At 42.2% G+C, this 14,799-nt stretch overlaps 1 protein-coding gene across 6 annotated transcripts in view; it reads right to left on the bottom strand.

Annotated features, from left to right (window-relative positions):
* Positions 1-14,799, bottom strand: part of MTMR2 (myotubularin related protein 2) — a 65,550-nt gene that overhangs the window by 32,504 nt on the left and 18,247 nt on the right. For 5 of the 6 annotated variants that reach the window (XM_030450978.1, XM_030450972.1, XM_030451016.1 and 2 more), the window contains exon 2: positions 9,858-9,963. Coding sequence is in view for 4 of the 6 variants with exons in the window: in XM_030450972.1 (XP_030306832.1) it covers positions 9,858-9,963 (106 nt within the window). In the remaining 2 variants the exon portion in view is untranslated. Of the gene's footprint in view, positions 1-9,857; positions 9,964-14,799 lie in introns of those variants that run through there. The other variant, XM_030450995.1, reaches the window with a different exon arrangement.

Below are 14,799 nucleotides of genomic sequence, written 5' to 3'. Positions count from 1 at the left end.
GTAATTACCTCAATGATAATGTAAAAACCTCTGAAACAAAACAGATACAAAAACTCTTTCCATTCACCACAGAAAAAAACATGGAAATCTAATTCTGTCCAGCTGATGTTGACAAGAAGCTGCAGAAGTAACATGAATATGTGCAGAACCAAGACTTACATCCTTATTTAGGATACTTTTTTGTAGGTGCCTGGGTTTCTTCTCTAAATGAAACAATGCAAAAAGACAACTTTTTCTAGCATTTTGCTGCTAAGATACTATTGTCATCTCAGTGCTCAACTAGAAAGACTGCAGTAGCCAGCTTACTTGACAAATCCTCCTCTAAACTGCAAACACTGTACAGCTCTGGAGACATTTTCTGTCATTTACGGCTACTACAAATGTACTTTGAGATTTATGTGCTAGGTATTCTACTAGAAATGCAATAAAACATAAATTGAGCAAGTCAGTGGAACCTGTTGATTATATTTGAATCATTAAGAATACCACAGAAGAATTACTACAGGAAAGAACAACAGTATCTCTGCATGACTGAAGCACAGGATTTTCTGAGGCTTATGTTCAGATGGGTTGAAAAAACTATGTTAGAGACATTCAGACCAGAAAGATGTATTATTTTCAAGGAAATGCTTTGTATCTTATTCTCTTGGGATATTAGTGGTTCAGAGAAGAAAGACTAAAAACCATGAGCACCATTTCAGATTAGTACACAGAGAATCAAATATACCATCGAAAGTCCACATAAAGCCAGTTCAGCTCCTAAGAGAGCATTCAGCCAAAGCAGGCTTCCTAGCTTGCATGAAAAACAACACGACACATTTAAATTACAAATAATATGTTCTGACTACAAATTATCTATTACACTAGTCTAAAGACATTAATCAAATACAATGCACATTGCAACTGCCCCTTAACTGTACATTCCCAACACAACCGATAAACCAATCACCAATTGTGATCTCTACCTGCTATCTTAAGAAAGCATAAAAAAGCTTGAGAAATCACTTGGTTACTTACCACTGCCTTGAAAATCTTTAAAAAGATGCTGTTAGTGTATTTTAAAACAAAACACAGTCACCAGAGTAATATAAAGAGACTTGACCCCAGGAGGAAGTAGCCACTGTGCAGTGTGTCCTTGGAGTTTTCTGCTTTGTTTTTCCACAATGTACTTCTCCACTCAGACTCAAGTCTCCAGTGATGAAAGACTGCCTCTCTGGGCTGGTGAATCTCCTGGACCCTTGCTACACAAGTACAAGGCAAGATTTAGAAGCTCAAAGGAACACATTGTTGAGGGCCACTTGTTCAACCACAGCCAGCTTTGTCTCTTCAAGTTGCTGTGGCTTGGTGCCTCAAGACAATTCTCTCATTAGGCTCTGACAGAAAGTCCTCATTGACTCAACACAGCATCACTCCTTGGCACACAAGGTTGCAGATAGTATCTATTCAGGCAAGTCCAACATTTTTTAATACAAAACCTTCTTCAGTGCCAAGGGTTCCACATATGTCTCAAAATGACAAGAGCTCTGTTCTTCACTGGCTAACCAAAAACTTTGGACAGCACATTAGCCTGACTCTACCCTTTCTTTATTTTTACTGTATTTTGTTTAGCAAACAACATATACGGGGAAAAAAAATTAAAGTTTTCAAGGAAAGCATTAAACTGTTTCAGGGAAGTTCATATCATCAGTATTAAGTAACAGAAAAACACTGAGAGACTTATAAATTCTACCAACTAAAATAAGTCACAGAAAACTGTCTATGTTACCAGGATTTTCACTGTGGAGTTCAGTGATATATAAGATACGGACTAAAGATCCTATTAGTTATATATTTACAATTAGTAAGCAATCATACGAAGGGGAACAAAGGTATTTCATTCTGTGTAAAATCAAATCTTGGCAGGAACTGCATGCAGTCAGAAATCTGCATGTTCCTTTTAATACCATGCTTGTTCATTCCTGCCTGATTTGTGCTTCAATCTACAAAACTATTACTAAAGAGGGATAAAGGGGGGAGAAAAAAGCCACCTCTTACCGAGTTTTACTCAGCAAAAAGAGAAATCTTGAGGTTTGTAGCTAGGAGAAATACAGCAGTCAATTAGGAAGAGCTATAAACATTTTTGAGGAACATATGAAGGTCATTTGCTTATTCTCCTTACCTTTCCATTCCTAGTAGATGGCAATGATAAATGCTTCTAGAGATTTCTTTTTCTGTGCATTACTTCATATTCATTCAGGTACCTCTATGTAAGAAAAACTAGTAATGCTTGCAGTCTTTGCTCTCTTCTAACTAGATGAGCATCTAGGGAGTATTATTTACATTTAAAGGAAACAGAAACTGACTGCATCTGTCTTTTTCCCCTATCTAATTTGCATGAAATCAATAATTTGCAACCCAGAGGTTGGCTACTCTTATTTTTTTGTTTCCCTGAAAGAGTGAGGTGCAGAAAAGGACTTAATGGGGAGAAGTGCAGGCAAGGGACAGAGATTTTCTACTCCTTAGGCCAGCTTAAAAAGAAAAAGATTGTCATTCTCATGAAATATTCACTTTTACATATATTGAGTTTACAGCCATTAAACTGGAGTCCTAGAAAAACAAAGCCACGGCAGGGGCTAAATTCTAATCACACACGGCTGTCCTGGAATGACCATGCTTATGGACAAGAGCACCATTCATTGGCCAGAACCAGTCCTTTGGGTCTTTGTTCTTCGACAGCTTAATGCTCCAAAGAAGAAAAGAAGCCCATTTCCCACGGACGCACACATGCAACTCATGCAAGACCAAATAATAAATTCAAGATAGTTAAAATATTATGAAGAATAAGGTCTTCTTAGTTCTCCTCTGCCACACTTTAGGACTCTCTACTTGGTATCTTTGATAACGTAAAGCATTGCCTGTTCCTGGCTTTGGCTCTGCTTTCATCCTCATGGGCAAAGGTACCTGGGCAACACTATGCGCAGATTATGTAAAGGAATACTTCTGCCTGCACAGCTTCTTCTCCTGTGTACCCACAAATATGTGAGATGCACCCCTGTGTGATAATATAACTGAGCCCAAAGTGATGACACAGAGAAACACATATGCCCAAGTCTTCACACAGCAACAGTAAAAGGATGAACTGTTTATTTAATTTTACTAATTCACCAGTTCACATCTAGCCAAGTCTTTTATGACCACAGGTCAGTTGTCTTCACCATCTGATGGCTTGTGCAATATGGTCTGTAATTTAATAGCAGTCACAGTCCAGTGCACTGGTAAGGAAAGCTCACACTGTAGAAAACACTTTTGCATTTAATATGAACTAGTCTTCTAGGCAGTTCCATCTGAAAAGTCAAGGGCTGGTCCAAAACAGGAATACTTATCCCCTGATATCATTAAGCAAGAGATGGAGCTGACTGGCAGGGCACAGTCTTCAACTACACTGGAGGTGCTTAGGCAGAATTTTTTTTCATGATTTAGTGCTTCCAGGCTAGCATTATCCACTGACTGAAAAGTCTCATAAAAGCAAAACTAAAAAACACTGCTTAAACGAGTGCTTAAAGTTTAAAAAGTTATGCTGCTCTCTAAACCCAGCTCTCGTTGCACATGTGTTACACATAACCAAAGCCTGACACACTTCCTGCGCTGGCAGGGAGAGAGCAATGGAAAAGCTCACTGAGGCTACTCCTAGTGATTTACGGCAAAGGATAAGGGGTGGGGGTGGAAATCACATCTTTCTTCAATATGTTTTTCTACTAACAATACACATTTCTACAGAAAAGCAGTCTAAGCCACTTTGCACTAAAGCTAGAATAAAGTAACACAAAGGTGGTGAAGTCAGTGACTGGCTTTTGGTTAACCCTGTCCCACATCACCTGAGAGACAGGACTTACCTCAGTTTTAGATGCCTACGTCTGGAGAAATTACCTGGAACTCTCTTCATAGTTAAAGAAACACAGCAGGTTTTCAAGTGAGACAAACTGGCACATTTACTGAGGCACAGCTAAAGCTGAGTTCCACTTTGAGAAACCAGTTGCTGTCCCTCAAATAACAATCACAACATCCTGCAGCAAGGACTTCTCTAGCTCAGCCTACTCGATGTCCTCACCCAGTGTGGGCACTTCCTTAAAGCTGATATATATTGGATCATAAACGAACTATTTTCTTCCCATTGACTACAAAGGAATGTGGTTGGCAAGCTTGAATGCAGACATGCTCCAACAGATTTCATCCAGAAAACCTAAGGAGACAGCAATTATGTCCATTTCCTGTCTTCGAAGGAGAAGACACCTTCATATACCTTTTATCTTTCATCAGTTATGTATCTTACAGGTCCTGAGAAGAATATCAGGAATTGTGGATCTTAGTGTTGCCCTCAAAGGGCAGAATGGTTTAGTGGTTACTAACAGCAAAGCCAAGAACACAGATTCAAGCCATTTTTTTCTGAAGGCTACTCAATTAAACAGGTGATATATGAGTCTGCTGTACTGGTTTCTTCTTTCCACAGAATGCACTAGAAGAAAGAGGAAGCCAGCTTTTGAGTTTCCACACAATCCAAAACCAAACACAAAGGACCTTCACAATTTTTCAGGTGAAGGCACCGTTCCTAAGGGAATGTATCCACTGCCTCCTGAGGAAAAGGCTGACATACTTAATGCCTTCTTTGCCTCCATCTTCATTAGTCAGACCAGCTATCCCAGGGGTATTCAGCCCCCTGAGCTGGAAAATAAGGAGGGAGAGCAGAACAACTCCCCTATAATCCAGAACGAAGCAGTTAATGACCTGCTATGGTACCTGGACACCCACAAGTTTGTGGGGTTCAGAGGGGATTGACCTAAGAGTATTGAGGGAGCTGGCAGAGGAATTCACCAAGCCTCTCTCCATCATTTACCAACAGTCTTGGTTAACACAGGAGGTCCCCTAAATGACTGGAGGCTTGTCAATGTGAGACCCATCTACAAGAAGGCCAGGAGGAGGATCCAGGAAGCTACAGGCCTGTCAGCCTGACCTCAATGCCTGGAAAAATTATGGAGAGGTTCATCTTGAGTGCACTCACATGGCAAGTGCAGAACAGATGGGATTAGGCCCAGCCAGCATGAGGTCAGGAAAGGCAGGTCCTGCCTGATCAACAGGTGGACTCTTCATTGGGTTAAAAACTGACTGCATGGCCAGGCCCAGAGAGTTGTAGTCAATGGAGTTAAATCCAGTTGGTGACTGGTCACCAGTGGTGCTCCCCAGGGATCAGTTTTGGGGCCAGTCCTGTTGAGTATCTACATTAATGATCTAGATGAGGGGATTGAGTGATTCTTCAGTAAGTTTGCAGACAACACCAAGTTGGGTGGGAGAAATTATCTGCTCGAGGGTAGGAAGGCTCTGCAAAGGGACCTGGACAGGCTGGATCAGGGGGCCTGGGCCAATAATATGAGGTTTAACAAGACCAAGTGCCAGGTCCTGCCCTTGGGTCACAACAACCCCATGCAATGCTACAGGCTTGGGGAGGAGTGGCTGGAAAGCTGCCAGGCAGAAAAGGACCTGGGGGTGTTGGTCAACACCAGGCTGAATATGAGCTGGGAGTGTGCCCAGGTGGCCAAGAAGGCCAAGAGCATCCTGGCTTGTCTCAGGAATGGTATGGCCAGCAGAAGGGCAGTGATGGTGCCCCAGTGCTCAGCACTGGTGAGGCTGCACCTCGAGTGCTGTGTTCAGATCTGGGCCCCTCACTACAAGAAGGACATTGAGCTGCTGGAGAGAGTTCAGAGAAGGGCAACAGAGCTGGTGAAGGGTCTGGAGAACAAATCCTGTGAGGAGAGGCTGAGGGAATTGGGAATGCTTGGTTTGGAGAAGAGGAGGCTGAGAGGGAGACCTTATTGCTCTCTAGAACTCCCTGAAAGGAGGATGTGGGGAGGTGTGTGCTGTCCTCTCCTCTCAAGTGAACAATGATAGGACTAGAGGGAATGGTCTGAAGTTGCACCAGGGGAGGTTTAGATTAAATATGAGGAAGAATTTCTTTACTGAGAGAGTAGTCAGGCTTTGGAATGGGCTGCCCAAGGAGGTGGTGGAGAGACCATTCCTGGAAGTATTTAAAACCATGTAGGTAGCACTTCAGGACATACTCTAGTGGGAGATAGAGATATCGATATATATATATTTTATAGTGGGGGGGATGTTGACAGTTGGATGTGGTGATCTTAGAGGTCTTTTCCAACTGTGACAATTCTGTGATTCTGAGACTGCAGATGGAAAGGATCCAACCCGTTAATGACAGCTTCTCCAAAACTTCAAACGCACTAAACTTTAGGTATAATCCTGTAATTCAAGAGCTAACTCAAAATGAAAGTCCCTACTGATAAAAGATAGAAGGCTTAAGTTATGAAGTCCTATAAGATGCACAGGCATACTCTGTGCATGGGCACAGGAGAAAATACCACCCACAGGACATAGGGACAAAAATATTTCTGTACTTTAATAACCACAATATTCCCAGATCTCCAGGAGATCTTTATACACCTCAATCCCATTTGGCAACATTTGCTCTAACACATTTTTAAAATCTCATCCCAAATTACAAAGTATGAATTTCCAGCTCATTATCACTTCCAGCTACCTCTATTCATTTCATTCTTGCCTGACCTATAACTTAAGTTACAACATATGGCAGTGTATTTGCTAAAAATTCCCGGAGAAAGTATATTCCCTAAATCAATTCTAAACAGCTTCTGATTTGAGATCAGGAAGAGAGTGGAAGGGGGAACCTAACAGTGCATTGTCATTTTTCTGTTGGGGTTTGCTTTGGTTCTTTCTTCTTTTTCTGCTATGAAGCTAACTGAAGCAGCAAGAAGTTATTTAGAGCTAGTTTTTGAAGTGAAAGTTTAATGAAGTTGAATTTAAGTGGAGACACAATTTAATCTTAATTCCAGATATTGGCATGCTTAATATACATGGAAGGGGAAAAAAACAGTGTTCATAATGGTTACTGTTAAATACTTTGGAGAAAGATTTAGGAAAAATACTGCACATGCATTCAGCAGGAATCCCCAGTGGTTCTCTCATTTACCTCATTACACACATGCATGCACACACACAGAGTGTTAATTGCACTCCAAAAGAAAACTGCAGGCACAGAGTGCAAGAAATTAAGTGGGTCCCTTCCCTGGCTTCTTCCTCCTAATGGATGCTTACTGTTCTTCTAAAAATTCTCCACAGAAAAAGAGAGTGCTAATTGTAGCTATCACAAGGTATTTTTCCATCGTCACAGAAATGTAATTTCTAAATTTGAGTCAATGAACACACAGAGGCAAATAAAGGTAGGAGTGATGATGGATCCAGGTAGCAATTCACTCTAGCAGGAAAAATTTTAATAAACATTAAGAGCATAATCCTGTAATTGGCAGATCCACTTCAAAATCCTGAAAAGCTTATTTTCAGCATCTTTAAGCTAACTGATGCAACATCTTCCTGTAAGAACACCATGTGGCCAAGGCACTTGTCTCCCACACCACAGAGTTACCACAAAATGCATTAGTTCCCACTTCAGTGTTTATTCTCTTACATTTTTCCAGGAACAATGTGGGATTTCTTTTTATCCTCAGAAGTAACAAGGTGCTTAGCTCAAATCTCAGTACCTGGTAAGACTTGGGAGCTTGTGCCAATTAAAGCTGCACCAGACACTCAGGCATATAAGGAAAGGAAGAGAACAGAGAAAATGCTCATGTCACTGTGTCACTTAATGGTATGACCTCATCTGCAGTATCAGAGGCAAGGCCACATCTCAGAAAGATCAGAAAAAAATAATAGTAAAAACAATCTGGACCTTGAAAAATCCCTCACAGACCTGACTGAAAAAACACAAAAAAACTCAATTTGCAGAATTGTCACATTACAGAGACGTTATTTTGGAGAAAAATGGACAAAGAATGGTAACCCCAGAGAAAGGCTGTCTGTTCTTGACTCAAGACCTGGAAGATTTTGTGTTAGCTGATCACCATTCATAACAAATCTTCCATTCTTCCATTTAGGAGCTAGCAGTAGACTCCAAGAGCAAGCTCAGGGAGCAAACAGCAACACACAAGTACTGACAGTATTGACTGGAGGACAACATATGGGACTGGCAGTATCAACACAAGAGGCTGTCCACAGGTAGAGAGGACAAATCTTCATCCCAGGCTCATTCTCCTGAGTGAAATGAAGGAGAAATGGAATGAAGAAAGAAATGGTTAATGCATGAATTGCTCTAGAACAGATGAAATCAATCTGTGTTAGTGGAAACTTCCCCTTTCTCCCGATACACCCTAATACAAGTAGGACCATGGGAATACACCTCCTCTAGGTCTGCAGACCACTGACAAGTAGTCACTCAAGTGTAAAGGTGAAAACCAGCTTAATACCTACACATGGCTGCATTACAGCCACTCACCCCACCACAGCAAGCTTTAGGGGAAGCACAGAAGGCTTATGCTGAATTTGCACCACAAAGCTGATGCAGGTTAAGAACAAGAAGCATTCTGCCAGCAGTGGCACACGCTGACACTTGGCCTTAAGTGCCTCTATTCTAAATAAGTAATTCTCTGCTTTACTGTCTCCTTAAACACATTTTTAAATGAGAGGGGAGCAGCATTTGTTCCAACTGTGGCAGAACTTGATAGCTTGGTTAGGGAAAAAAAAAAAAAAAAGGAGAGCAGACTGCAAAGCAATCATCACTCTGCAAATTACAGGAACTGTGGAACAGAAAGGAAGTGTGGGCTTCTAATGGCCTCCAGTAAACAATACATGTATATCTTCTGCCTGAAAAACCTACCGTGAAGCTAAGTGAATATTCCTCTGTGGACATCCTTTTGATTACTAGTGGGAACGGAGGCCCTGTTGGATGGGGAACCAGACAAGCCCTGGAGAGCTGAAATGCCTGCCCATACAGCTTACAAATCACACAGATAAAGGTGAAAAAAGGAGGGAAAGAGTCACAAGACATAAACAGGCTTATGGGGAAACATGTGGAGCCAACTTAGCTACTGGAAGCAAAGACAGCCTCAGTTCTAGAAAAGGAATGTTGCTTCCTTCTCTATTCCTACAGGTAAACCCCAAGCATTACAAAAACTGGAAAGTTGTGCATCAAAACTGGAAAAAGAAACCCACTTATGTAAACGTCAGTAAAAAACACAGCTAAGAAAAAAGTTGTTACTAGAACATACCAATACCAGCAGTTTTATAGCTGGGGGCATTTTTTAAGCAAAGGTGCATCAGCAAACCCTTTGGCTTCAGAAGAGAAACATAATTTTCAAAACCCTTGTGACACTGGATTAAAACTATGAATTTCTAATTAACTAATCAAATAACAGACTTAAGAGAGCTTTGTTTGGACCTTCTTACGTCAGAGCAATTTATTGTGACAGAAGATTATTTTTATCTCCTTGGAGATAGCAATCTTTCTCTGAAAGTAGATACTTCCAAGGACTCAGTGTTTACAAACAAGCAGGAGTTCTCAAGAGAGAACATCTCATATATATATATACACAACAGAAAAAAAAAAAAGGATATACAGCTGGCAGGTTGAGGATTTCACTTACTTAAAGCACTTAAAAGAAAACGGAATTCCTTTGAAAAATCAACTCCAAGAGTGGGTTGCAGAGTCAGCTTTTTGATGATTAAACAACTTTATAAAGAATGAAATAAATTGTCAGAGATTAAACTTCAGTTTCACCTGTTTGACTTCGGGTTCTTTCATGCTTTGGGTACATAAAATTTGGCTTTAATGTGAAAGCTGATATAATTTTACCATGCCTAAACTCAGAGGAGGAGGAAATGTCCTGTGAAGGGGGCCACTATATACATCTACACACACACACACGTATATGTATTTTTTTTTAAGGCAAAACATACATACATACCCTTAAATCTGGAGAGAAGTTGTCTGCTGAGGTGGAGACTGAGTCAGATGATATAGCAGAAGCAGATTTGGTGTGAGTAGAATGGTCTGAGTGAGAAGTGGAAGCACTATAAAAGAGAAACACCACAGTGTATCAAAACCACGCACAAGACTGCTCAAAAGCCAACAATTATGGTCACTCACTTACAGTCACATCAGGTATTTTTCAGTGTTTTCACCCTTTCCATTCTCAGTTATTCAGCCCTCAGCACTGGTTTAGAAGAACTTGCTTTACCCACTGTTGCCATGGATTACCAAAGCACACACAATTCATTACCAAATCTCAGCTCAGACTGAGCCAACATTATCCTGAACACACACTTGATCAAATCCTAAATCACAGAAACTAAGGGCCTGCATTTCAGATGGGAGATATTAGTGCACTGCAAGGGGATGAAAACAGATTCCTGAATGCATGCCAGCACAACTCTAATCGCAGCTTTACAATGGTGGAAGAAACTCAGAATAAAACCTCTTTCCATCACCCGTAACTTTCCTCCTTCAGATGTTAAGTACAGCCCTCAGGAGAACTAAAAAAGACTCTCTCAGCATACCTCTCCAGTGATACAAAGTAAGATTTGCTAAGTAGGAAAGCAAAACAGCTATTTTATTTTTCTACGCAGTTTTTCTAGTACAGCTGCAAGCAATTAAAATAAGCTTATTTTACAGCATTTTTATGCTGCAACCTCTCCTACAGCCACGATTGCTTAAAATTAGCATTAGTTAATAATGCTCTTAAAACCCCAGAAGACTGAAAAGAAAGTTCCTTCTGGGGTGCAGCGCTACGCCCCAAAGCCACAGCACAGCAGCCAACACTACCTGCACCAATTAATCCCCACACTCTTACCAACCCCAGAAAAGTCTCATCTGGGTGCAAAGACCCTCTCAAACATCAGCCACCAGGCCTGCAAGCCTAGCCTCAGCTGACCAGCAGGAGTATAACCATTACTACTTGTATTAATTAGACATGTGACAACCTAGAAACAGCTACATCTGAGCCTGGAGATCTGTTAATTGGCTGAAAATTGTTTTGCTACTGGTAAACAGCCACTAAAAGGCCAAAATGTCCCATTTTTGTTTCTATTCTTCAGAGTTTGGCAAAGTAGCACACCGGCAGTGTTAAAAACATGAAGGACTACTGCAAAATTTGGCTCTTGCTGGGAGTTAGTCCTTTCTGTACAAGGATTAGAGTATTGGCAACTCTTTCAGCCTACGAAGTAGAAACTCAGAAATATAACCTTTGGAAAGAATAAAAAAATATTTTAAATAAATTATACTGGTGTGCCAATCGTACAATCCCACTGCATGCATTTGTTGTACATGGTTCAAGTTAATCACTCAGCTTTCCAAGGTGCTCAATAGTTGCCAGGCAAACTGGCAATTGGGTATGGACAGTGGCACTTGTGCACACAGGGAAGCAGCCCCACAGCCTCTGTCCCAGGCAAAATATAAACTCACACTAAAATAACAAGAACTGAATCTGCACATCCTCCTGTTCTTATGGATCAAAGGGCCTCACATGCACACGGAATTTGTGTGTACTCTTTCACGTTACAAAAAAATTGATATAAAGTGCACACTGCTGCTGAGCCAGCTGTCCACGTTCCTGTCTCTTCTCCTTCCCCGTGGGCTCCACACTGCTGCCATCTCCACCATGCTGGATGAGCACCATGGGATGCCTGGTTCAATCTGCTGAGCTGCCAGGGCAGTAAACTATTAATTAACATGAGGAGAATCTTCTGTTTTGTAACATGACTGACTGGATTCATTACACGGCTGTATAAATCATCAGATGCAGCACACAGGGAGGGAGGGAATCTGTATCTGGAGTTGATGAGGAAGGCTGAGAGCACTTCTGCCCACAGCAGCCTGCAGGCACGCTGAAATAAGCTTAGCACTAAACCACATTTTTACATTTCTTTACTTAAACAACCCCAACTCCCTGGATGTGTTCCCTTGAAACTCTCTTAGCCTGGTTTCTGCATGGTCAGCCTTCATCTTCCAAGCTTTCACCCCCTTGTTTGCAACTATTTAATTACTTTGATTTCTAAAAGAGTGTAAAAAGAAATAAAATCACATTTTAAAATCAATCGTTTCACAAAGCAGCACCCATTTATTGTACAGCAACTCATAAGGAGACTGTAATTAAAGTTACCAACAAAGGAAAAGCAGATAGTGTAGATGCCTTTATCACCGGGTGACATCTCTGACTCCTGTCCCCGAGTCCCCATGCTGCCTTCTCCAGCACCGGCTCCAGCCGGGGGAGCCAGAGCCTCAGAGTAAGCTTCCAGGAGCTGTGCCTTCTTGCTCCCTCCCCTTTCAGAGCCCAGAATTTTGTGTATTTAAACGCATTTTACAGGTCAGCAGCTCTGCTGATTTTACAAGTCATTTAGCACAGGTGTAAATAAATAGCAAGGGACATCCCAGCAGCTACCCTGGCCCATGTGCACCTCACAGGGCAGCTTACTCACCCAGCAACCATATCACTGAGCACAGTGACCTCCTAAGAGAAGCATTTCTATCAATCATAGAATCAGAGAATGTCAGGTCAGAAGGGACCTCAAGGATCACCTGGTCCAACCCTTCTAACATCATTGTTTATATGATATGTTTCAGCACTCCACTGAGCTGAGACTTAAAACCTTGCAAAGTGGGGGAGTCCACCACTTCCTCTGGGAGACCACTCCAATGTCTGACTGTCCTCATGGTGAAAGTCAAGAATTTCACATCCTTTAGTCACAGAAAAGGGAGCTGCAAAGGTTTAATGGGATGTCTTACTCCCTCTGCCCCCAAGCTAGGACAAGCTATGCACAAGCAGCTTCCAAGATCCGTCTGTCTAACGTGCTCTTAACAGCTCCCAGGGAGAAGTGCTAACAAAAAATCAAAATGCCCCAAGTTATTCTGCTTATACAACTTGTCTGCACTCATACATTACCAGTGTCTACTTAATACACAAGCAGTGATTATTTGATCATTGTAGACCAAAGACTTCTATGAAACTGTGAATTAATATCATTTTGGCAGTCTAAGGGCATATGCTTTATGCAGAGGGGGAAAAAAAATAATTTTAAAAAGAGAACCATAATCTACAGCACGTGTGAGCTGTGAAAGTGTTTTGTGCTTGTTGATTGCACTTGGTTTCAAGAGGGTTTTAATGAAGAAAAGAATTTGCATTTTCAGAAGTGAATTTTCAAAAGCTTCCTTCAAGAGCATCCCCTCTGCTCCTGCAGAAGCCACTGGTGAAGCCTCCCTCCAGCAACAGCAGTGTCAGCTTTTGGGAAGTGCTGTCTGCACGCAGAGTGAAAAATACCACAGCATGCATAGGTTGCATGTTTTGCTTGCTGCCTTTGTTCTCCTCATTCATCATTTCTAGAGAGCTGAGAGGGAGCGGAACAGCAGACAACTGAAAACATTGCTGGCTTGTGACTCCCTCCTCTTATCATCAGGCAGTTGCACAGCTCCAGCTCTGCTGCTTTGCAAACTGATTAAACTGATGTCCCTGCATACACATAAGAAGTTTATGAGCTTCAGTGTTTAGACAATCTTGAGTTCTCTTCTCTGCCAATGAAGATCCTCAAACCACGCAGTTTCAAATGCCTTAGAGTGAGAAAAGAGGGAGAGTGTCCTGGGGCAGACACATAAAGGCAGATCAAGGGGATTAGAGCTTGCTCCATGCTTTGCCACCAGCCTTTCTGCATCATCTTGAGCAAAAACACTTGCTCCTGCTTCTGTCATGGCTTCTATGCATTAGCCCAGATTTTTCTAATGTAAAGTTAAATCTGTCTCTTACAAAAACTTTTGGCAGCACAACACTATACTTCTAATATCAGCCTAAAATGCTGAGGACCACTCTGAGGATGCTCTGAGATACCCCTAACACCTGTGTCCCACCATTAAGGCAACACAGAGCAAACCTGAGTGATGGCAATGGCACAATGCTCAGACATAACTGCTGCATTCAGGGTACCCAACAGACACCTGAGAGCACAGGTAGGTTTGGACAGATTTCAGCAAGGGTTAAAAGTCACTGGAGCTGTGCCAATCACTGCTAGCTGAAAGTCTGGCTCAATATAACTTAATAAATGTGCAAAATAGCTCACTAAGGATCTCAGATGCAACTTACACTCAGGTTCACACGATAGAATCATAGAATAACCAGGGTTGGAAGGGACCTGAAAGATCATCTCGTTCCAATTGCCCTGCATTGGCAGGGACACCTCCCACCAGACCAGGTTGCTCAGAGCCCCATCCAACCTGGCACTGAACACTCCCAGGGAGGGGGCAGCTACAACTTCCTTGGGTGACCTGTGCCAGTGTCTCATTGCCCTCAAATTAAAGAGTTTCTTACTAATGTCTAACCTAAATCTCCTCTCTTCAAGTCTGAAACTATTTCCCCTTGTCCTCTCATTACACATCCATGTAAAAAGCCCTACCCCAGCTTTCTTGTAGGCCCCATTCAGATATTGGAAGGTTGCTATAAGGTCACCTCAGAGCCTCCTTTTTTCTAGGCTGAACAACCCCAACTTCCTCAGCCTGTCTTCACAGGGGAGGTGCTCCAGCCCTCTGAGCATTTTAGTGGCTCTCCTCTGGACAGGTTCCAGGAGCTCCATGTCCTTCTTATGCTGGTCACTCCAGAACTGGACACAGTACTCCAGATGGGGTCTCACAAGAGCAGAGCAGAGGGGGAGAATCACCTCCTCTGACTGCTGTCTGTGCTTCTTTTGATGCTGCCCGGGACCCAGTTGGTTTTCTGAGCTGCGAGAGCACACTGATGGCTCATGTTGAGCTTCTGGTCCAGCCCCGAGTCCTTCTCCTCAGGGCTGTCCATATTCCTGTCTCCTCCCAACCTGTATTTGTGCCTGGGATGCCTTGGCCCAGGTGAAGAACCTTGCAGTTGTCCTTGT

Source organism: Calypte anna, chromosome 1 (genome assembly GCF_003957555.1).
Source record: "Calypte anna isolate BGI_N300 chromosome 1, bCalAnn1_v1.p, whole genome shotgun sequence".
Classification (NCBI taxonomy): Eukaryota; Metazoa; Chordata; class Aves; order Apodiformes; family Trochilidae; genus Calypte; species Calypte anna.
Note: the sequence above shows the minus strand (reverse complement) of the source record. Positions and strands in the feature narration are given on the sequence as shown.